Source organism: Ranitomeya variabilis, chromosome 2 (genome assembly GCF_051348905.1).
Source record: "Ranitomeya variabilis isolate aRanVar5 chromosome 2, aRanVar5.hap1, whole genome shotgun sequence".
NCBI lineage: Eukaryota > Metazoa > Chordata > Amphibia > Anura > Dendrobatidae > Ranitomeya > Ranitomeya variabilis.
In genome coordinates this window covers 261,287,573-261,311,581 of record NC_135233.1, presented here as the reverse complement: position 1 = coordinate 261,311,581, position 24,009 = coordinate 261,287,573, and the positions used below count along the sequence as shown (strand labels likewise).

The 24,009-nt window shown below is 45.2% G+C and overlaps 1 protein-coding gene across 2 annotated transcripts in view; it reads left to right on the top strand.

Annotated features, from left to right (window-relative positions):
• DIPK1B (divergent protein kinase domain 1B) overlaps positions 1 to 24,009 on the top strand; it is a 186,426-nt gene that overhangs the window by 38,383 nt on the left and 124,034 nt on the right. Inside the window, exon 1 of one of the 2 annotated variants that reach the window (XM_077284789.1) lies at positions 4,579 to 6,428. The exons of the other annotated variant lie outside the window; for it this stretch is intronic. Coding sequence (XP_077140904.1) covers positions 6,366 to 6,428 — 63 coding nt within the window. The 5' untranslated portion in view covers positions 4,579 to 6,365. Of the gene's footprint in view, positions 1 to 4,578; positions 6,429 to 24,009 lie in introns of those variants that run through there. 2 annotated transcript variants of the gene reach the window in all.

Genomic DNA, 24,009 nt, shown 5'->3' with positions numbered 1-24,009 from the left:
ACATGTGTCAGTAGCTCCGGTACGTGAGGAAACTGTCACCTCACGTACCGGAGCCACTGATGTGTGAAACCGGCCTTAGACCTACTTTTTTTTTTTTTTTTAACTTTTGCAATGGTAGCAGGAGAAAATGGACGATACATTTTGTTGTGCAATTTCTCCTGAGCATGTCGATACCACATATGTGGGGGAAATCTACTGTTTGGGCACACGACAGGGTTCAGAAGGGAAGGAGCGCCATTTCACTTTTTGAATGTAAAATGTGGTGGAATAATTAGTGGACGCCATGTCACGTTTGTACAGCCCCTGATGTGCCTAAGCAGTGGAAACCCCCACAGGTGACACGTGTCCATTTTGGAAACTAGACCCCTTAGGGAACTTATCTAGATGTGTGTTGAGCACCTTGAACCCACAGGTGCTTCACGGAAGTTTATAATTAGTGTTGAGCATTCCGATACCGCAAGTATCGGGTATCGGCCGATACTTGCGGTATCGGAATTCCGATACCGAGTTCCGATACTTTTGTGGTATCGGGAATCGGTATCGGAACCATATTCATGTGTAAAATAAAGAATTAAAATAAAAAATATGGATATACTCACCTCTCCGGCGACCCCTGGATCTTACCGATGTAACCGGGAGCCTCCGTTCCTAAGAATGAGCCCGTGAAGGACCTTCAATGACATCGCGGCTGACGTCGCGGCTTCTGATTGGTCGCGTGAGCGGTCACATGAGCGGTCACGCCACCAATCAGAAGCCGCGACGTCATCGAAGGCCCTTCACGCGCTCATTCTTAGGAATGGAGGCTCCCAGTTACAGCGGTAAGATCCAGGGGCCACCGGAGAGGTGAGTATATCCATATTTTTTATTTTAATTCTTTATTTTACACATGAATATGGATCCCAGGGCCTGAAGGAGAGTTTCCTCTCCTTCAGACCCTGGGAACCATTCCGATACTTTGCGTCCCATTGAAATGCATTGGTATCGGGTATCGGTATCGGCGATATCCGATATTTTTCGGGTATCGGTCGATACTATCCGATACTGATACTTTCAAGTATCGGACAGTATCGCTCAATACTATTTATAATGTTAAGCCATGAAAATAAAAGAAAAAAAATCACATTTTTCCCAGATAAATCTTTTTTAGCTACAAAATTAGTATTTATACAGTTGCAAAAGGAGAAAATGGAACCCAAAATTTGTTGCGCAATTTCTCCTGAGTTCACAGAAACCTCATATGTGGAAAAATCAAAAGAATGTGAAGAATTGTTTTCTATTTATTTTTTTACGCCATTCCTCGTGCAGTATAAGTGATTAGGTGACCTCCTTTTGGAAGTGCATTGAACAGCAATGTGGATTACTGCTGAGGGGGGAAAAAAAACCAAACTCTTTAAATCTTCAGCTTAGCGAGTGTGAATGAGCTGAGTGTGACCTGAGCGTAAGTGCGTACAGAGGTAAGTGTGACTTGTGATTCAGTGACTTTGGATTCAGGGAGTTTCCAAGGGAGGAATTACTGAATTGCTGTCTGTGTTTTATTGATACTTTGCATTTATTTTTTATTTAACGTTTGTCTGGTGCAATCCCCATTCACTATTGTTAATGCCATCCAGTGCACATCTTGCCACATGTATGCAGTCCTTGATCAGCCGGTCGAGGGTGCATACTGCTGTGCGAGATGTGAGCACGTTGTGCATTTGGAAGCCCAGATTCTGAATGTAAATGTGCAGCTGGCAACACTGAGATCCATCCACTGAGATCTGATATATCTGCATACACAAACCACCTTCCCTGCAGGACTCGGAAGGACCCTACGGTCATCATGGAGCTGGGGTTCTCCATGGAGACATCAGGACAATGTGATCGCATCGCGTTGTCCTAATGGAAGCGTGTAGGGAGGGGACCCCTCTATCCCTGGGTAGCAAGGCTGTAAAAGAGCTGTCCCTGGGTAGAAGGGCTAAGGCTTCTTTTACACTTACCGTGGTTTTGCGTCCCGTTTTTGCGACCCCAATAGATTTCTATGGGGACACAAAAACGGGCCGCAATAATTCCACGGTACGCCGTGAGGGCAGTATTTACGGCCGTGAAGAAATATCAAGCCTGCTTGATATTTTTCACGGCTTACGGACACGGCCCCTATTGAAAATCAATGGGGCCGCAAAAACAACAGAAGCTTGTTTTTGCTGTGCACTGTGACTTCCAGTTTTGCAGAACACCGTTTTTTTCTTTTCCAATACTTTTTCCATAGTATTGGAAACCCAAAAAACGGTGGTCAGCACGTTTTTTGGGGGTCCGTTATTGCGTCAGACTGTGAAAATTGTGGAAATACGGCCCGCAAAAAAGGCCCGCAATAACGGGCAGCAAAAAACACGGTAAGTGTAAAAGAAGCCTAAGAGTTCTGTCCCTGGGTAGTATGGCTATGAGAGCTGTCACTGGGTAGTAGGGCTATAAGTGAGCTGTCCCTAGGTTGTAGGGTTAAAAGAGTTGTTCCTGGGTAGTAGGGCTAAAAGAGCTGTACAGACCTCAGAGTCCAAGATGGACTGCTCCCTATGCTAAGTATTGCTGGAAATTTGACTGGAGATGACTGAATAGGTCCTATCTCACCCCTGGACTGTGCGAACATTTAACAATGATGCAGGAGAGCAGATCCTTGGTGAGATGCTTTCCCACTAAACCACTTGACTTGCTGTGGAGCATCTGAAATATACAGTGAATAGTTTCAGTTCTGGGCAAAATGCCACTTTCAATGATGCCAAGTGACTCATTCTTAAGCAGAACTCTTGTATTCACCATTTCAGGATTTAGACAGAATTTTTAGTTTGTATTTTACCCAATCAGATGAAATTTTTGCTGAAGTCAGCAGCTATGATATCTGCAGAGCTTATCAGATGCTGAAGGTGAGCATATCTTTGCAGAGGCGATTACAAGTACAAAATCTGGGACACGTACATTTTATAAAGGCCTTAAAAGTAAAAGAATGGAAACTGTATGTAAGTGGACTGAAACACGATGGACACCTGCAGTGCGGATCACGCCTGTTTTAGGCCTGTCCCACACGTCCAGATAATTCCGGTACCGGAAAAATCGGTACCGGAGTTATCCGTGTCCGTGAGCTCACGTGGCACATCAGTGTGGCACACGTGCGGCAGCCGTGTGCCGACTGGGTACCACACGGACCGTGCAGGAGACAGCGCTAAAGTAAGCGCTGTCCCCTGCTTTGGGTGCTGAAGCCGCCATTCATTTCTTCTCTCCAGCAGCGTTCGCTGGAGAGAAGAAATGAAAAATCTTTGTGTTTTGTTTTTTTTTGTGGTTGAAATAAAGATCTTTGTTTCAACCGCAAAAAAACCCAAAAAACAATGATTTTTCATTCCTTCTCTCCAGCGAACGCTGCTGGAGAGAAGAAATGAATGGCGGCTTCAGCACCACTCTGGGGGGACAGCGCTTACTGTAGGGCTGTCTCCTGCACGGCACACGGACTGCACACGGACAGCATCCGTATGCGGTACGTGTTTCACATGGACCCATTGACTGTAATGGGTCCGTGTGATCCGTGCGCTCCCACGAACACTGACATGTCTCCGTGTTTTGCACGCGGACACACGGTCCGCGAAAACACGCTGACATGTGCAGAGACACATTGATTTTAATTTGTCTACGTGTGTAAGTGTCTCCGGTACGTGAGAAAACTGACACCTCACGTACCGGAATCACTGACGTGTGAAACCGGCCTTAGGCTGGGGCTACACAAAGTCTGGTTACCTCGCATGTCGAGCAAAGATCGCAATATTGTGATGCTACAGAACTTGGACACAAGGTGACAAAAAGCTCAAGTTGCTGTTTTTTGGCAACTCTTAGGTCAAACTCAACATTTATGATATTTTTCTACGCAGTACTGAAATCTTTGGCACAACTCGCCTCCAAAGCTGCTATTATCGCAATGTCACATCACAACACAATGAAAGTTCATATGGCTGCGGATTCCTATGGAGCAGGTGTAAATCCACACAAAGAATTAACATGCTGTGGAATAAACAAAGCTATGTTTCCGTGCGTTTTTTTCCGCAGCATGGGCACTGCGGATTTTGTTTTCCATAGGTTTACATGGTACTGTAAACTCAGGGAAAACTGCTGCGAACCCGCAGCCAAATCCGCACCGTGTGCACATACCCTTATAGGGTTCATAAGAGGCACAGAGGTCAGAATAAGTCAGGTTGGGTCCTCTTCATGATGACTCCCCAATAGGGGGCGCTGTTCCCTGAGCACTCATGTCTGGCAGGACGATGTTCACACTGGCGTTACATAGAGCAGGGAATTGTTACATAACCTGATGAGGATTTGTAAATAGTGTAAAACTCTACAGAAAATCATGGGGGAGGGTGTCTGCCACACAAGGCATTCCTCAGCAGGGGGCGACACCCTAACGTTTCTGAACTTGAAATCCCAAGCCCCTATGGCACAGACTCCATACTGGGACAAGCACTAGCCTGTAATGTGCTGTCACCACATCCAGGGTGCACTGCAACAATGTATCAGCCCCTGCTGCCAGGTTACCTAGGAAACCATTGAGTGTAGGGCAGGGGGGCACTGGTCTGCTGTGCAGCCCCTTCCAATATGGCAGACTATAGGGTCAGGGCTGGACACAGGATGTGCTGAATCCAGCATGCTCAGTGACTGGCATCTCTGTGTCAGGAAAGAGGTTGTGCAGCAGCTGCGGCTCGGGACTAGAAATGTAGGAAAGGAGCTAATATAGGCGTCATGATAGGACAGGCTCAAGTCAAGGAAGAGGAGCTGCAGCAGCTGAGGCTCAGCCTGGCGGATGAATAAGGGGAGGTTAATCAGCTAACGCTGCCTCCCATCCTCCCTCGGCTGCACCTGCTCCAGGCTCCCCCTCTCTGTGCTGCTGAATTTTGCGTCGGCGGACAAATAATCCTCAAAGCCAGAGTCCTGCTTTAAGAAGAAGCAGCAGTAGCGGTGTGGGGACTGGTCCGGGGCATCGAGCACACAGCCGGCGGGACACCCGGGGACCGGGAGAAGCCACGGGACTGCGGCTCCAGGCCGAGGACTGACATCATTATCAGCCGTCAGAGGAGGCGGAGAGGGGCGCTGAGCAGACACCGGGAGGGGGCTGCCACCATGGACCCTGGGCAGCGCTGAGCGAGGGACGGGCGGCCGGGGACATGCTGGGGGGTGTCAGGTGAGGGGGGACATGTGTGGGGGACAGGGGGCTGCATAGGGCATATATAGGGGCGAGGAGCGTGCACCGAGGGAGGAAACCGGGGCCATGCTCTGTATGTGACCTGGAGCCCAGATGTGATGGGGTCTCCTAAGAGGGAAGGGCGCTCATTGTAGAATCGGTGGTCTCCTGGCAGAGCAGCTATGTGATCTGGGGTTTCGGGTGTCATCCTAGGTGATCTGATGAGCAGTGCCCAGGCTGAGGGCAGTCACAGGGTCATATGGTAGAATAAGAGGGGTCAAAGGGTGAATAAACCCCCTACAGACTTCCCAGGGAGCAATGACGGGGGTCCTGAAGACTGTAGGAGAAACCTGCAGGGAATCTGAGTGAGCGGAGCAGGCAGGGGCATGTATTGGGCATTTGTACCTGTGCCCAGCCTGTAATGTGAGGGGAGCTGTGATGCTCCTGGTCTGGTAGAGGATCCGGTGATTGGGGTGATAATCCAGGAGGACTGTGAGAGGGCGATGTAGCAGAGTACTGGGGTGCGCTCCTCTAATGGCCAGATTACAGGTCTGTACTTGGCATGTAGCTACAGTAAAGCAGAGGGCAGGTTTTCCTTTTGGCTGGGGTGCATTCATTACAGGGAGTCTGCAGTCAGCACCACAGAGAGGCGCAGACCCTAGTGGGATCTTCTGGAAATGTAGTGACCCACAGGCTGAAAGAGCAGAAAATGACTCCTTTGTGGCAGCATTGAAAAGAACAATAATTCTGTAGTGGGAAGTGACGGAGCCCAGATAGCCGGAGATAAGCAGTCCCTCTTGGCACAGGGAGAAGCTGCCCCCTTTGTGTGGACTGCATCCTGCCAGCCTCCTGGTGACTATCATTACTACACTGTCTCCTGGACAAGTCAGGGGTGAGACAAGCTGACAGCTCAATCTGGGATGTGTTCCCCTGGAGGGGCTCATCTAGGGGTACAAATGGGCACTGGATCCTAATCTAATGGGTCACTTGAATGGTCAATGAGGACATCTTTCCTACAAGTAAAGGATTGACTTAAAGATTTCCTATTCACTACAAGTAACATTGAAGCCGGACCCCTGGATGGATGAGGTGACATGTTCTCAATGATCGTCTACTTTAGGGCACCTGCACACTAACCTTCCTAGCACCGAACTAGTTCCCATGAATTAGGAGGATGAGAAAGCTAAGACGCTTCGTCCATATGGTCCTGTTCTGCCCGCTTTCCAAAGGACTCCAAGTAAGTAGCCAAGAAGCAACTCCATCACCTGTACCACCTCATACTAGTGACCACGTGTGACTCCTGATCATTTTCCAATCTTCTTACCCTGATTACAGGACTGTCTTACTTGCTTTTACCCCCTAATTGGAAGGACAATGCTGTGTGATCAGACATATGGGGCTTTACATATCAGGGAATTCTTGGTCATTAAGATGATATAATAAAGTAGCTGTGGTCACATCCTGTACAGATAAATGCTCCTACACACAGATCTGATACCCTCTCAGGGTTAGTAATACTAGACCTCATTTGTTAATGGCTCGATGCCGGTGGCCTGGTTTTATATTTACGATGCAGTTTTGCTTCAGTCCATTTTCCATCTGCTTGTGATATTTGCCTCTGGAGTCTACAGAGCAGCAGCCACCTGCCTTGGTAATAAGGGGTTAAGCGGAGGAAACTGAACTGTAGTTACATTCAATATCCTCTTCATTAATAATGAAAGAGCAAAGTTGGAGAAATCACAGGCAGATATTAATGCACTTTCGGTTCCTGGTCCCGGGAGAAGAGTTTAAGACCTTTGTTAGTTAAGATCATTGACTGTTTACTTGGCATGATGTTGTGGTAATGCTGTCTTCTCATTCTTGGTCGTTTTTGTAGGGCAGCCTTGTTATCTGCAGCTTATGTAGAAGGTTCCTTGTAGACGTGTCGCCTAAATTTGCATTAGAATTGTACTCCAAGCCCTATTTCAGCTGGTTACATTGTAGACGACATCCTTTTCTAGACGATAGTAGCCCAGTATTCTGGATGTGATGGCTTATTAGTCAAATATAGGTATCATATACAACAAAAAAACTATCCCTATGCATGTTATGGGGTCTTAGAACATTGGGGGGCTTTTATATTAATTGCTCCCCATGTCCCTCAAAACTCAAGAAAGCAGACAGATGGTCATGCCATCCTTCTCACAAAATATTAGAAAGGGAAGAGGACTGTGTCCTGGAGACACCACAATAAGAAGTAGGGGTACAATTTGAGTTTTTCTGTTAGGCCTTCGTAGGAGTAACTGTTGATTTTGCTGGTCACATCCTTTTTAATAGAGGTGAAAAATGTAGTAATTGCAATATATAGATTTATCTATTAGTAAGATACGGAAACCAACTGACTGGATGCTTAGCTTTGCTTTACGTCTCTTTGCCTTAGTGGGGGCAGGACGCATCTTGGCTTCCCACTAGAATTGCCAGGATCCTGATCGCTGCTGCGTGTCAAACACAACGATATCGCTATCCAGGACGCTGCAACGTCACGGATCGCTATCGTTATCATTGCAAAGTCGTTTAGTGTGAAGGTACCTTAACCCCTTCCTGACATCCGACGTACTATCCCGTCGAGGTGGGGTGGGCCCGTATGACCGCCGACGGGATAGTACGTCATAGCCGATCGGCCGCGCTCACGGGGGGAGCGCGGCCGATCGCGGCCGGGTGTCGGCTGCATATCGCAGCTGACATCCGGCACTATGTGCCAGGAGCGGTCACGGACCGCCCCCGGCACATTAACCCCCGGCACACCGCGATCAAACATGATCGCGATGTGCCGGCGATGCAGGGAAGCATCGCGCAGGGAGAGGGCTCCCTGCGGGCTTCCCTGAGCCCCCCGCAGCAACGCGATGTGATCGCGTTGCTGCGAGGGTCTTACCTCCCTCCCTGCCTGCTCCAGACCCGGATCCAAGATGGCCGCGGATCCGGGTCCTGCAGGGAGGGAGGTGGCTTCACAGACGCCTGCTCAGAGCAGGCACTGTGAAGCAGGCTGCACTTCTCGCAGATCGGTGATCTGTCAGAGTGCTATGCAAACTGGCAGATCACCGATCTGTATTGTCCCCCCCTGGGGCAAAGTAAAAAAGTAAAAAAAAAAATTTCCAAATGTGTAAAAAAAAATAAAAAAAAATATTCCAAAATAATGAAAAAAAAAAAAAAATATTATTCCCATAAATACATTTCTTTATCTAAATTTAAAAAAAAAACCAATAAAAGTACACATATTTAGTATCGCCACGTCCGTAACGACCCAACCTATAAAACTGCCACACTAGTTAACCCCTTCAGTAAACACCGTAAGAAAAAAAAAAAAAAAACGAGGCAAAAAACAACGCTTTATTACCATACCGCCGAACAAAAAGTGGAATAACACGCGATCAAAAAGACTGATATAAATATCCATGGTACCGCTGAAAACGTCATCTTGTCCCGCAAAAAACAAGCCGCCATACAGCATCATCAGCAAAAAAATAAAAAAGTTATAGTCCTGAGAATAAAGCGATACCAAAATAATTATTTTTTCTATAAAATAGTTTTTATCGTATAAAAGCGCCAAAACATAAAAAAATGATATAAATGAGATATCGTTGTAATCGTACTGACCCGAAGAATAAAACTGCTTTATCAATTTTACCAAACGCGGAACGGTATAAACGCCTCCCCCAAAAGAAATTCATGAATAGCAGGTTTTTGGTCATTCTGCCTCACAAAAATCGGAATAAAAAGCGATCAAAAACGGTCACGTGTCCGAAAATGTTACCAATAAAAACGTCAACTCGTCCCGCAAAAAACAAGACCTCACATGACTCTGTGGAGCAAATGTGGAAAAATTATAGGTCTCAAAATGTGGAGACGCAAAAACTTTTTTGCTATAAAAAGCGTCGCTGGTTTCACACTTCCGTTTTTGTCTGCAGCGTTTTTTGCACAAAAAAACGCATGCGTTTTTTCCCTATATTTAACATTGAAAACGCATGCGGTTTTTTTGTACGCGTTTGGTCGCGTTTTCAAACGCATGCGTTTTTTTTCTGCATGCGTTCATTTTCAGAAATACAACCTGCAGTATTTTATTGCGTTTTTAAGCACATGCGTTTGTTTGCGTTAAAAACGCATGCATTTTTATCGAAAAAAACAGAAAACACACTGAAAAGCCACCCACCACCATCAAGGTGATAAAGGGATCCAAACCCTAACCCTAACTCTACCCCTAACCGTTTAATGAACATTTTCTGACAGTCATAGTGCCACGTATTTCAGTGCCACGTATTTCAGTGCCACGTATTTCAGTGCCACGTAGTTCAGTGCCATGTATTTCAGTGCCACGTATCACGTATTTCAGTGCCACATATTTTAGTACCACGTATTTCAGTTGCACGTATTTCAGTTGCACGTATTTCAGTGCCACGTATTTCAGTGCCACGTATCACGTATTTCAGTGCCACGTGTTTCAGTGCCACGTATTTAAGTGCCACGTATCACATATTTCAGTGCCACGTATTTAAGTGCCACGTATTTAAGTGCCACGTATTTAAGTGCCACGTATTTAAGTGCCACGTATTTCAGTGCCATGTATTTCAGTGCCACGTATCACGTATTTCAGTGCCACATATTTTAGTACCACGTATTTCAGTTGCACGTATTTCAGTGCCACGTATTTCAGTGCCACGTATTTCAGTGCCACGTATTTCAGTGCCACGTATCACGTATTTCAGTGCCACGTGTTTCAGTGCCACGTATTTAAGTGCCACGTATCACATATTTCAGTGCCACGTATTTAAGTGCCACGTATTTAAGTGCCACGTATTTAAGTGCCACGTATTTAAGTGCCACGTATTTAAGTGCCACGTATTTAAGTGCCACGTATCACATATTTCAGTGCCACGTATTTAAGTGCCACGTATTTCAGTGCCACGTATTTCAGTGCCACGTATTTCAGTGCCACGTATTTAAGTGCCACATATCACATATTTCAGTGCCACTTATTTAAGTGCCACGTATTTCAGTGCCACGTATTTCAGTGCCACGTATTTCAGTGCCACGTATTTCAGTGCCACGTGTTTCAGTGCCACGTGTTTCAGTGCCACGTATTTAAGTGCCACGTATCACGTATTTCAGTGCCACGTATTTCAGTGCCACGTATTTCAGTGCCACGTATTTCAGTGCCACGTGTTTCAGTGCCACGTATTTAAGTGCCACGTATCACGTATTTCAGTGCCACGTATTACAGTGCCACGTATTTCAGTGCCACGTATTTCAGTGCCACGTATTTCAGTCACGTTTAGGGTTAGGGTTAGGGGTAGGGTTAGGGTTAGGGCTAGGGTTGGAGGTAAAGTTAGGGTTGGGGCTAAAGTTAGGGTTGGGGCTAAAGTTAGGGTTAGGGTTTGGATTACATTTACGTTTGGATTAGGGTTGGGATTAGAATTATGGGTGTGTCAGGGCTAGGGGTGTGGTTAGGGTTACCGTTGGGATTAGGGTTAGGGGTGTGTTTGGGTTAGGGTTTCAGGTAGAATTGGGGGGTTTCCACTGTCCAGGCACATCAGGGGCTCTCCAAGCGCGACATGGCGTCCAATCTCAATTCCAGCCAATTCTGCGTTGAAAAAGTAAAACAGTGCTCCTTCCCTTCCGAGCTCTCCCGTGCGCCCAAAAAGGGGTTTACCCCAACATATGTGTTATCAGCGTACTCGGGACAAATTGAACAACAACTTCTGGGGTCCAAGTTCTCTTGTTATCCTTAGGAAAATAAAAATTTGGGGGGCTAAAAATCATTTTTGTGGGAAAAAAAAGATGTTTTATTTTCACGGCTCTGCATTATAAACTGTAGTGAAACACTTGGGGGTTCAAAGTTCTCACAACACATCTAGATAAGTTCCTTGGGAGGTCTAGTTTCCAATATGGGGTCACTTGTGGGGGGTTTGTACTGTTTGGGTACATCAGGGGCTCTGCAAATGCAACGTGACGCCTGCAGACCAATCCATTTAAGGCTGCATTCCAAATGGCGCTCCTTCCCTTCCGAGCTCTGTCATGCGCCCAAACAGTGGTTCCCCCCGACATATGGGGTATCAGCGTACTCAGGACAAATTGGACAACAACTTTTGGGGTCTAATTTATCCTGTTACCCTTGTGAAAATACAAAGCTGGGGGCTAAAAAATCATTTTTGAGAAAAAAAAAAAAAAATTATTTTCACGGCTCTGCGTTATAATCTGTAGTGAAACACTTGGGGGTTCAAAGCTCTCAAAACACATCTAGATAAGTTCCTTAGGGGGTCTACTTTCCAAAATGGTGTCACTTGTAGGGAGTTTCAATGTTTAGGCACATCAGGGGCTCTCCAAACGCAACATGGCGTCCCATCTCAATTCCAGTCAATTTTGCATTGAAAAGTCAAATGGCGCTCCTTCCCTTCCAAGCTCTGCCATGCGCCCAAACAATGGTTTACACCCACATATGGGGTATCAGCGTACTCAGGACAAATTGCACAACATTTTTTGGGGTCCAATTTCTTCTCTTACCCTTGGGAAAATAAAAAATTGGGGGCGAAAAGATCATTTTTGTGAAAAAATATGATTTTTTATTTTTACGGCTCTGCATTATAAACTTCTGTGAAGCACTTGGTGGGTCAAAGTGCTCACCACACATCTAGATAAGTTCCTTAGGGGGTCTACTTTCCAAAATGGTGTCACTTGTAGGGAGTTTCAATGTTTAGGCACATCAGGGGCTCTCCAAACGCAACATGGCGTCCCATCTCAATTCCAGTCAATTTTGCATTGAAAAGTCAAATGGCGCTCCTTCCCTTCCAAGCTCTGCCATGCGCCTAAACAATGGTTTACACCCACATATGGGGTATCATCGTACTCAGGACAAATTGTACAACAACTTTGGGGGTCCATTTTCTCCTGTTACCCTTGGTAAAATAAAACAAATTGGAGCTGAAATAAATTTTGTGTGAAAAAAAGTTAAATGTTCATTTTTATTTAAACATTCCAAAAATTCCTGTGAAACACCTGAAGGGTTAATAAACTTCTTGAATGTGGTTTTGAGCACCTTGAGGGGTGCAGTTTTTAGAATGGTGTCACACTTGAGTATTTTCTATCATATAGACCCCTCAAAATGACTTCAAATGAGATGTGGTCCCTAAAAAAAAATGGTGTTGTAAAAATGAGAAATTGCTGGTCAACTTTTAACCCTTATAACTCCGTCACAAAAAAAAATTTTGGTTCCAAAATTGTACTGATGTAAAGTAGACATGTGGGAAATGTTACTTATTAAGTATTTTGCGTGACATATGTCTGTGATTTAAGGGCACAAAAATTCAAAGTTGGAAAATTGCAAAATTTTCAAAATTTTCGCCAAATTTCCATTTTTTTCACAAATAAACGCAAGTTATATCGAATAAATTTTACCTTTAACATGAAGTACAATATGTCACGAGAAAACAATGTCAGAATCGCCAAGATCCGTCAAAGCGTTCCAGAGTTATAGCCTCATAAAGGGACAGTGGTCAGAATTGTAAAAATTGGCCCGGTCATTAACGTGCAAACCACCCTTGGGGGTGAAGGGGTTAAGGCTCGAGTGTTCATGTAATGCTGCATGAACAAGTTAACAGCTTAAATATGTAACAGTACAGACACAGAGGGCTAATTAACTGCATAAAGTGTATGAGAACACGATGCCAGGAACCTGATTATGGGTTAAGTTTGTTGAATGGGCCACACAGGGATAGTTTGGTTAATGCGTTGAGGCGGTAGGCCAGTCTGAACAAATGCGTTTTTAGGGCACGCTTAAAACTGTGGGGATTAATTGTATTAACCTGGGTAGTGCATTCCAAACAATTGGCGAAGCATGTGAAAAGTCTTGGAGATGGGAGTGGGAGGTTCTGATTATTGAGGATGCTAACCTCAGGTCATTAGCAGAGCGGAGCGCGCGGGTAGGGTGGTAGACTGAGACCAGAGAGGAGATGTAGGGTGGTGCTGAGCCATGGAGTGCTTTGTGGATGAGGGTAGTAGTTTTGTACTGGATTCTGGAGTGGATGGGTAACCAGTGTAATGACTGGCCCAAGGTAGAGGCATCGGTGTAACGATTGGTGAGGAATATGATCCTGGCAGCAGCATTCAGGACAGATTGGAGCATGGAGAGTTTGGTAAGAGGGAGGCCGATTAGTAGAGAGTTGCAATAGTCCAGACGAGAATGAATGAGTGAAACAGTAAGAGTTGTTGCAGAGTTGAAAGTAAGAAAAGGGCGAATTCTTGAAATGTTTTTGAGATGCAGATAAGATGAACGAGCCAGTGATCAGATGTGGGGGGTGAATGAAAGCTCGGAATCAAGTATGACCCCAAGGCAGCGGGCATGTTGCTTTGGAGTAATGGTGGAACCGCACACGGAGATGGCAATGTCAGGCAAAGGTAGGTTAGTAGAGGGAGAAAACACGAGGAGTTCAGTTTTTGACAGGTTCAGTTTCAGATAGAGGGAGGACATGATGTTAAAGACAGCGGTAAGACAATCACTGGTGTTTTCTAAAAAGGCAGGCGTGATATCAGGAGAAGTGTATAATTGGGTGTCATCAGCATAGAGATGGTACTGGAAACCAAATCTACTGATTGTTTGTCCAATAGGGGCAGTATACAAACAGAAGAGGAGGGGGCTAGGACTGATCCTTGAGGAATCCCAAGAAAAAGGGGAAGGTGAGAGGAGGAGGAACCAGCAAAAGATACAGTGAAGGATCGGTCAGAGAGATAGGAGGAGAACCAGGAGAGAACGGTGTCCTTGAGGCCGATGGAGCGGAGCATAGTGAGGAGGAGCTGATGATCCACAGTATCGAATGCTGCGGAGAGATCCAAGAGAATTAGCATGGAGTACTGACCATTAGATTTTTCTGTTAGTGGGTCATTAGAGACTTTAGTGAGGGCAGTTTCAGTAGAGTGTAAAGAGTGGATTGAAGAGGGTCGAGAAGAGAGTTGTCTGAGAGATAGCAGATAAGACAGGAGTGGGCTAGGCGTTCGAGGAGTTGAGAGATGAAGGGAAGATTAGAGACAGATCTATAATTAGCGGCACAGTTTTGGTCGAGGGATGGTTTTTTAAGTAATGGATGTAGGATGACATGCTTAAATGAGGAGTGAAAGATACCGGAAGAGAGAGAGAGGTTGAATATTTTCGTTAGGTGAGAGGTGACAGCCGGGGAAAGGTCGGGCGAGAAGATGCAAGGAGCCTGATTACTTCTTCTGAAACTGGTTCAAAGTCAGAGTGACCTAGATGGAGTGGGAGAGGAAGGACAGTGCATGGTATGAGGGGATTGGGAGATGATTTCCTGTCGGATGTGGTCAATTTTTTCTTTGAATTGGCCAGATCGTCAGCACGGAGATCCGTGGTTGGCGTCTGCACTCTTGGGTTGAGTAGGGAATGAAAAGTGTCAAAGAGACCTTTAAGGTTATTGGACAGTGAGGTGATGAGGGTGTTAAAATAGGTTTGTTTGGAGAGGTGAAGGGCAGAGTTGTATGTTTTAAGCATGAACTTATAATGGATGAAATCTTCGGGTAGATTAGATTTTCTCCATAGACGTTTGGTGCACCTGGAGCACCGCTGCAGGAAACTTGTTTGCAGCGTGTGCCACGGTTGTCGCCGTCTGTGCCGAGTTGTTCTGTGTATAGGAGGTGCAGTTTCATCCAGGGCACTTTGCAGGGCTACTATACATTTCTGTTATATTCTATTTGACATATACAGCAGGTGAAATATGTATTGATCAATTCACCAATTTTTTAACTAAATATATTTCTAAAGGCGCTATTAAAAAGAAATTCTCGCCAGATGTCGGTAACAACCCAGCCAATCCACACAGGCAAAGAAATCAAACCGTAGATGTCCATAAATTAGGTTATGTTTAATAATGAGAAATGACACCGGGAAAAAGAATTAAACACAAGAAGAAAGGTGCAAACTGTAATGGAAAGTCATGACACCCGCTGAAATCTATCAGTAATTAAAAAGCAATCCTGCCACTTGTTAAAAAATATAATCTGGTTCAACTGATGGACTATAAAATGATGTTTTATTACAAGGTACCACACAAGAAACATATCTCCTGATGGGTAAAACCAGTGAGCTGTCTCAGGATCTTTGCAATCTTATTGTTGCAAAACATACTGATGGCATTGGTTACAGAAGAATTTCTAAACCACTGAAGGTTCCTGTGAGCACTGTTGGAATACGGAAGTAGAAAGCACATTATTTCACCATAAACCATCAACGACCAGGTGCTCCCCACAAGATTTCAGACAGAGATGTGAAAAGAATTATAAAAAGAGTTGTCCAAAAGTGAAGGATCACCTGTGGGGAGCTACAGAAAGACCTGGAATCAGCAGGTACATTTGTGTCAAAGAAAACGATAAGTAATGTACTCAACCTCCATGGCCTGTATGCACGCTCACCGTGCAAGGCTCATTTGCTGAACAAAAAGCATGCTTAAGCGGGTTTAAAGTTTGCTCAACAACATTTAGACAAGCCTGTGAAATACTGGGAGAATATAGTCTGGTCAGATGAGACCAAAATTGAACTCTTTGGATGCCATAATACATACCATGTTTGGAGGCCAAAAGGCGCTGCATATCACCCCAAAACCACCATACTAGCAATGAAGTTTGGAGGTGAATGTCATGGTGCGGGGCTGTTTTTCAGCATATGACACTGGCAAACTTCGTATGATTGAAGAAAGGATGAATGGACGACTATACTGAGACATTCTTGATAAAAAAAAAAACAACCTGTGCCATCTACCATAATGATGAAGGTGAAACGAGAATGGATATTTCAGCAAGACAATGATCCAAAACACACAGACAAGGAAACTCTCTCAATTGGTTTCAGAGAAAATAAAGCTGCTAGAATGGCCCAGCCAATCACCAGACCTGAATCCAATAGCAAATTCATGGAAGGAACTAAAGCTCAGAGTCCATAGAAGGAGCCCACAGGACCTTCAGTATGTGAAGAGTGTTTGTGTGGAAAAATGGGGTAAAATTACACCTGAGCAATGCATGCAACTAGTTTCTCCATACAGGAAGCATCTTGAAGCTGTCATCACTAACAAAGGCTTTTGTTCGAAGCATTAATTACATTTCAGTAAGCGTGTTCAATACTTTTTCCCTGTGTCACTTCTCATTATTACACATAACCTAATTTATGGACACCTATGGCTCCATTTCTTTGCCTGTTTGGATTGGTTGTTACCGACATCTGGTGAGAATTTCATGTCAATAGCACCTTTTAGAAATATATTTACTTAGAAAATTAGTGACGTGTTCAATGCTTATTTCACACGCTGTTTTCTAGTATAATGTATTACTAAATTTACCATTATTAGTGAATGTACCATATTAGTATATGTTAGCATTTTATTCTCTGAGATAAGGTGCTAAGTGGTGTAAAATCTGCTTCTGCCCTGGCTGCTTTCGACTAAGGTTGTTTGATGGTGCCCAAAACCTGGAGTTCATATACTCACTCTGTTTCTACTACTGGGTTTTTTTTTTTTTTGCTTGATGGGCATTGATTTTTGACAAACCCTTTTCAGATGAATTATTTTACATGTGTGTACATATCATCCAAGTTCTTTGCTTTTTTTCTCATATTTTAGCAGAGTTCATCATTATAAAGGGGCAAGGATGGTGAATAATATAAAAACTAACCTTTTACCCTTCGCCATGACAGCACCCACTGGAGAGATAGGGATCCGCCCCAAGGAACAGGAAACCTACAGAGACATAAAAGGGGGCGGTCCCCCTCTCCTCCTCAGTTTAGGTTTCCTGTTCCCAGGGGACAGGATCTCTGAAGACTACAGAAGATCTTACCTGGGCTAGGAGCATCCGCCTGTGCGGTTTCTGCGGGAACGGCAGGGGATGCAGTCCAGATGCAGCGTCGGGGGAGACTCCGTTAGACGGCTCCCCCCTCGTCTGTCCGGCATGTGGGACGGCTGAGTCCGGGGGAGACGCCGCCGATTCCACAAGAGCAACGCTGCAGAGGTGCGGCCTTGAAGAGGCTCCAGACGCGGACCACCAGGTAAAGGGTCCGGGATCTGCGGCACAGCTGCAGCGGCAGCCGGTACACCGCTCCATAGCGCAGGCCGGGATAATGGCGGCCGCACATGCGTGGAGCGGTGTAAGAATCCCCAGAATGACCCGGAGGTAGAGGAGCACTTCCGGGTCACTCACACAGCGGTGGGGGAAAGCGCGGTTTCGCGCATGCGCAGTACACCGCTGTGAAAGAAAAAAAAAAAAAAAAAAAAGTTTACTGACCGGATCTTGGCCTATAAAAAGGGGGAAGTTGCAAACGCACAGGCGATGCAACATGTCGTCCCCAGGCAAGACAGTGGACCCAGCAGGTGAACCAGCCAGTAGAAGGTCCTCAGATGCCAGCCACAGGAGTGAGACCAAGGATTCAAGATCCAGAAAGTCGCAGCCTCCTATTTCGGTACCGTACAGCTTCACTGGGTGAGTGTAATTTCCCCTCTGCCTATAAAGCTGACACCCTTTTCCACAAATGTCTTCTTCTCCCAGGCCAAAAAGAGATAGAAATCTAAGCACAAGCAATGTGCGTTATGTGACGAGCCTCTCCCAGATTCCCACCCCAAAAAACTCTGCAATCAGTGTATGGCGGAAACAATGCAGAGTCCATCTATGTCGGTCACAGATATACGGGCCATAATTAGAGAGGAATTACAGGCCATCTCACAAGCCAGTACCCCCCCTAAAAAATCCGGGAAAGAAAAGGCTATATCCAGCTCTGAGTCCGAGGAGGAAGGCGTTATCCACTCAGACTCCTCGCAGGCGTCATCTTCCTCAACACATTCCGACATTGAGGGTCGAGCTTGTTTTCCCCTTGATGGGGTGGACAACCTAGTAAAGTCCATCAGGAATACTATAGGTTGTGAGGATACAAAAGACGACCAAACTGCACAAGACATCATGTTTGCAGGGTTGCCGGAGAGGAAGAGAAGAGCATTCCCAGTAATTCCTGCAGTTAAGGCACTAATAAAGAGGGAGTGGGAGAAACAGGACCAGAGAGGTTTTCTCCCGTCAGCCTCCAAAAGGAAGTACCCCTTTAATGATGAGGAGTTAATTTCATGGACTAAAATCCCTAAGGTGGACGCTGCAGTCGCCTCCACCTCAAAACAGTCAGCTCTGCCAGTCGAGGATGCGGGCCTACTTTCTGATCCTCTAGATCGGAAGGCAGAATCGTCACTGAAACGATCATGGGAGGCTTCCACGGGCATATTTAAGCCATCAATTGCCAGCACGTGCACAGCTAGATCCATGCTTGTTTGGATTGATCAGCTGGATCAACAGATCGAACAGGGGGTCTCCAGACAAAAATTGCGGGATGCGATACCACTAATTAGAGGTGCAGCAGCATTCATGGCCGATGCTTCAGCTGACTCTCTTCGCCTTGCAGCAAGATCAGCCGGTCTAATTAATAATGCCAGACGTGCGTTATGGATGAAGAGCTGGAAGGGGGATACGCAGTCAAAGGCTAAGATCTGCGCTATTCCGTGTGAGGGTGAGTTTTTGTTTGGGAAAGCATTAGACGAGATCCTCAAAAAAGCAAAAGAGAGGAAAAAAGCCTTCCCTGACCCCTCAATTCCTTTCTATAGGAAGACCTTTAGGAAAAGGCCGTTCGGGAAAAGAACACAAAATGAAAGATCGTCACGATGGGCCACAAGAGAGGGAAAACAGGGTGGCACTATGTTCAAAGGCCCCCCCTTCCGTAGAGACAACAAATTCTGAAACACCAGACACCCCAGTAGGGGGCAGGTTAAAATTTTTCTTTCCCCAATGGCGAAAAATCACGTCAAGTTCCTGGGTGCTAAATATTATTAAGGAAGGAATGAAAATAGAATTCCTCCAAATTCCCCATGATTCCTTTATTTTAACAGCCCTTTCCTCACCAGTGCAACAGAAGGCCCTTGAACTGGAAATTAGAAGTCTTATAGTTAAAAATGTTTTAGTTAGGGTGCCAGTGGGACAAGAGGGTAAAGGGTTCTACTCTCCGTTATTTTTAATCCCTAAACCCGATGGTTCATTTCGAAAAATTATAAATCTTAAAAAACTCAATACGTTTATTAAAAATTATACGTTTAAAATGGAGTCTATTAGATCGGCCATTAAGCTCCTTTTTCCAAATTGTAGAATGGGCGGCATTGATTTAAAAGATGCCTACTACCATCTCCCTATCCATAGTAGGTATCAAAAATACTTAAGAGTGGCAGTAACTCTTGAGGGGGAGATTCATCATTTCCAGTATACAGCCATGCCCTTCGGTCTCTCCACGGCACCCAGGATCTTCACGAAGGTAATGTTAGAAGTAATGGCCTACCTTCGCCAGAGAGACACATTAATCATTCCCTACTTAGATGATTTTTTAGTTGTAGAAAATTCGTCCCTTCAGTGTGCGGAACGATTAGCTGACACTGTCTCGTCCTTAGAAAGCCTGGGCTGGATCGTCAACTATAAAAAATCCAGACTCATCCCACTTTCTCTTCAGACATTTTTGGGATTTAATCTAGATTCCATAAAGCAAAAATGTCTACTTCCCCAAGAAAAAATATCTCTTATAGAGGGTAAAGTTGTGGCGGCCATTCACAAACCTCAAATGTCCCTGAGAGCAGGAATGTCCTTGCTAGGATCCCTCTCCTCCTGTACTCCAGCCGTTCAGTGGGCACAACTTCATACCCGAACATTACAACATCAGATACTTCGGGAACAGAGAAAATTTCTGGGGCACCTTGAATCGAAAATAACTTTATCCGAGAAAGTCTTATCCTCCTTAGAATGGTGGCTAAATAAAGACAACCTAGCGGGGGGTGTCCCTTGGGTAATATCACCATCCCACACGATAACTACGGACGCTAGTCCCCATGGTTGGGGCGCACACATGGGAGATAGATTCTGCCAGGGAACCTGGGATAAGAATGAGGATTTATATTCATCAAACCTGAAAGAATTGAATGCGGTAAACTATGCACTGCGTCAATTTCTCCCACAGCTACGAGGAAGCCACGTCAGAATCTGTTCAGACAACACTACGACAGTGGCGTATTTAAACAAACAAGGCGGCACAAGATCAGACGCTCTAATATCTTCCGCAAACAGTACCTTAATCCTGGCCGAAAAGCATCTGTTGTCCCTCTCGGCAGTCCACATCAAAGGAGAGGACAATCAACAAGCGGACTTCCTAAGTCGACACACTCTTCATCAAGGAGATTGGTGTCTCAATCCTCACATTTTCCACAAGATAACATTGTTATGGGGCAAACCCCAAATAGACCTGTTCGCTACAAAACAAAACAAACAAGTCCACAAATTCGCATCTCGGTCCTGTGCAGATCACCCGGACATTCTAGATGCTCTTCAAACACCATGGCAATTCAAGCTGGCGTATGCTTTCCCTCCGATAATTCTGCTTCCACAAGTAATACGGAAAATCAGGGAAGAACAGGCCAGGATAATACTGATAGCGCCATTCTGGCCCAAGAGACCATGGTTCTCGTGCCTGCGGTCAATGTCGGTGACGGATCCTTGGGTCCTTCCCTCAATCCCAAACCTTCTCTCTCAGGGACCTTTCTTCCACCCTCAGGTGGACAGCCTCCACCTGACGGCCTGGAATTTGAAAGGCAGATATTAAATTCCAGGGGGTTTTCAAAAGGCCTAATTGATACACTCCTGCTTAGCAGGAAACCATCTACGACAAAAATTTACACCAAAGTATGGAAGAAATTTCTACAGTTCCATACTAGTTCAAACCCCTCTGAAGTCCCAATAAAATCTATATTAGAATTTCTACAGAAAGGGAAAGAGTTAGGTCTGTCAGTTAACACACTAAAGGTCCAGGTGTCCGCTCTGGGTGCCCTCTATGGCCATAATATTGCTGGTAATAAATGGGTATCCCGCTTCATCACGGCCTGTGAACGAGTTACTCCTGTCCACATACCTAGAGTAGCTCCTTGGGATCTAAATCTAGTCTTAGACTCTCTAACAGAATCTCCGTTTGAGCCTATAGACACAGCATCTTTAAAACACTTGTCGTTAAAAACAGCCTTCTTAGTAGCCTTAACATCGGCTAGAAGAGTCAGCGACATTCAGGCCTTGTCGATAGATCAACCTTACCTTCTCACATTTCATGACAGACTAATCTTAAAACCGGACCCCCTATACCTTCCTAAGGTAGCAGGGAAGTTCCACAGGTCACAGGAGATACATCTTCCTACTTTCTTTAAAGACCCCTCTACTCCTGAAGAACAAAAATTCCATACTCTAGACGTCAGGAGAGTAGTTTTGCAATATATTGAGAAAACTAGTAGTTGGAGGCAGAGTAGGGCTCTGTTCATATCCTTCCAGGGCAAAAAGAAAGGATATGGAGTCACAAGAGCAACATTATCCAGGTGGATAAGAGACGCTATCCGGTTGGCCTATTCCATGAAAAATGAAGAACCTCTGGAGGGCATCAAAGCACATTCCACCAGAGCCATGGCTTCTTCCTGGGCCGAAAAAGGGAACGTGCCAATCGAGGATATATGTAAGGCTGCAACTTGGTTGGCTCCTTCCACTTTCTATAATCACTACAGGCTTGACCTGTCTTCCGACTCTGACCTACACTTTGGCAGGACTATCCTCAGCACGGTGGTCCCCCCCTAGGTGTTGGTCTCTGGAAATCTCTCCAGTGGGTGCTGTCATGGCGAAGGGTAAATAGCCGGATTACTTACGGTAATGCTCTTTTAATGAGTCCATGACAGCACCCAGTCACATCCCTCCCTAATAAAAGCCAATGTAATTACTTCTATGAAGTTTATATTCTGATGATACATTGTGATGGTTGACTAACACTGGCGGTCCTCCGGGTACTCTGAAATTAAACTGAGGAGGAGAGGGGGACCGCCCCCTTTTATGTCTCTGTAGGTTTCCTGTTCCTTGGGGCGGATCCCTATCTCTCCAGTGGGTGCTGTCATGGACTCATTAAAAGAGCATTACCGTAAGTAATCCGGCTATTTCTACTTAATATAGGTTATACTTAGTCAACCACACAATATAAAAAACATGTCACCTGCATCACGTAAATACCTATACACAAATACAGAAAAAAACCAATCTCTGTGTATGGGACGAAACTGACAATGGTCAGTCCAAGACAAATGGTCTCACTTCACTTGAGACCTTAGTGACATTACTCCAAGTTATAAAGTCATACCCGTCAAGTCGATAAGTGTAAAACTGACAACAATAGGTAATGAAGGGAACACTCACCCAATTATGATGTACTGTAAATGGAGTAGTTATGAATGGTCTATGTCTCCATGGTTGCTCCTGTTGTCAGTTTAGAAGGAGTGTAGGTGTTAGCCCTGAGAATCCCTATGATGACAGACTGACCCGTGACATCCCTGAAGATTCCCACCCTTACAAGGGCAGTCCAGAGCTGACCCTCACATGCTGAGTGGCCCTGGACTGACCCTATGTGCCTCTTCTGCCTCCTTTCTAGATTCAAGGCACTGTTAGCAGAAAGGTAAAGCTGTCCTCCCTTCTAGGGATTTTCTTCACATTCCCTGGATGGGATGATGGCCTTACCTCTCTGCTAATTGTGCCATTTTCCCTGATGATTCTAGAAAGAGGAAACATGTCAGGAGACATGGACCATTCGTGACTACTCCATTTACATCATAATTGGGTGAGATTGTTCTTTTTTTATTTTTTTATTTTACCTATTGTCAGTTTTACACTTTTATTGACTTGATGGGTATGACTTCATAACTTGGAGTAATGTCATTAGGTTCTCATCTGAAGTGACACCATTTGTCTAATGTCCATTGTCAGTTTCGTCCCATACAAAGAGATTGGGATTTTTCTGAATATACAGTACAGACCAAAAGTTTGGACACACCTCATTTAAAGATTTTTCTGTATTTTCATGACTATGAAAATTGTACATTCACACTGAAGGCATCAAAACTATGAATTAACACATGTGGAATTATATACTTAACAAACAAGTGTGAAACAACTGAAATAATGTCTTATATTCTAGGTTCTTCAAAGTATCCACCTTTTGCTTTGATGACTGCTTTGCACACTCTTGGGATTTTCTTGATGAGCTCCAAGAGGTAGTCACCGGGAATGGTCTTCCGACAATCTTGAAGGAGTTCCCAGAGATGCTTAGCACTTGTTGGCCCTTTGCTCTGTGGTCCAGCTCACCCCAAACCATCTCGATTGGGTTGAGGTCTGGTGACTGTGGAGGCCAGGTCATGTGGCTTAGCACCCCATCACTCTCCTTCTTGGTCATATAGCCCTTACACAGCCTGGATGTGTGTTTGGGGTCATTGTCCTATTGAAAAATAAATGATGGTTAAACTAAACGCAAACCGGATGGAATAGCATGCCGCTGCAAGATGCTGTGGTAGCCATGCTGGTTCAGTATGCCTTCAATTTTGAATAATTCCCCAACAGTGTCACCAGCAAAGCACCCCCACACCATCACACCTCCTCCTCCATGCTTCACGGTGGCAACCAGGCATGTAGAGTCCATCCGTTAACATTTTCTGCGTCGCACAAAGACACGGTGGTTGGAACCAAAGATCTCAAATTTGGACTCCTCAGACCAAAGCACAGATTTCCACTGGTCTAATGTCCATTCCTTGTGTTCTTTATCCCAAACAAGTCTCTTCTGCTTGTTGCCTGTCCTTAGCAGTGGTTTCCTAGCAGCTATTTTACCATGAAGGCCTGCTGCACAAAGTCTCCTCTTAAGGGCTCATTTCCACATGCGAGGCACA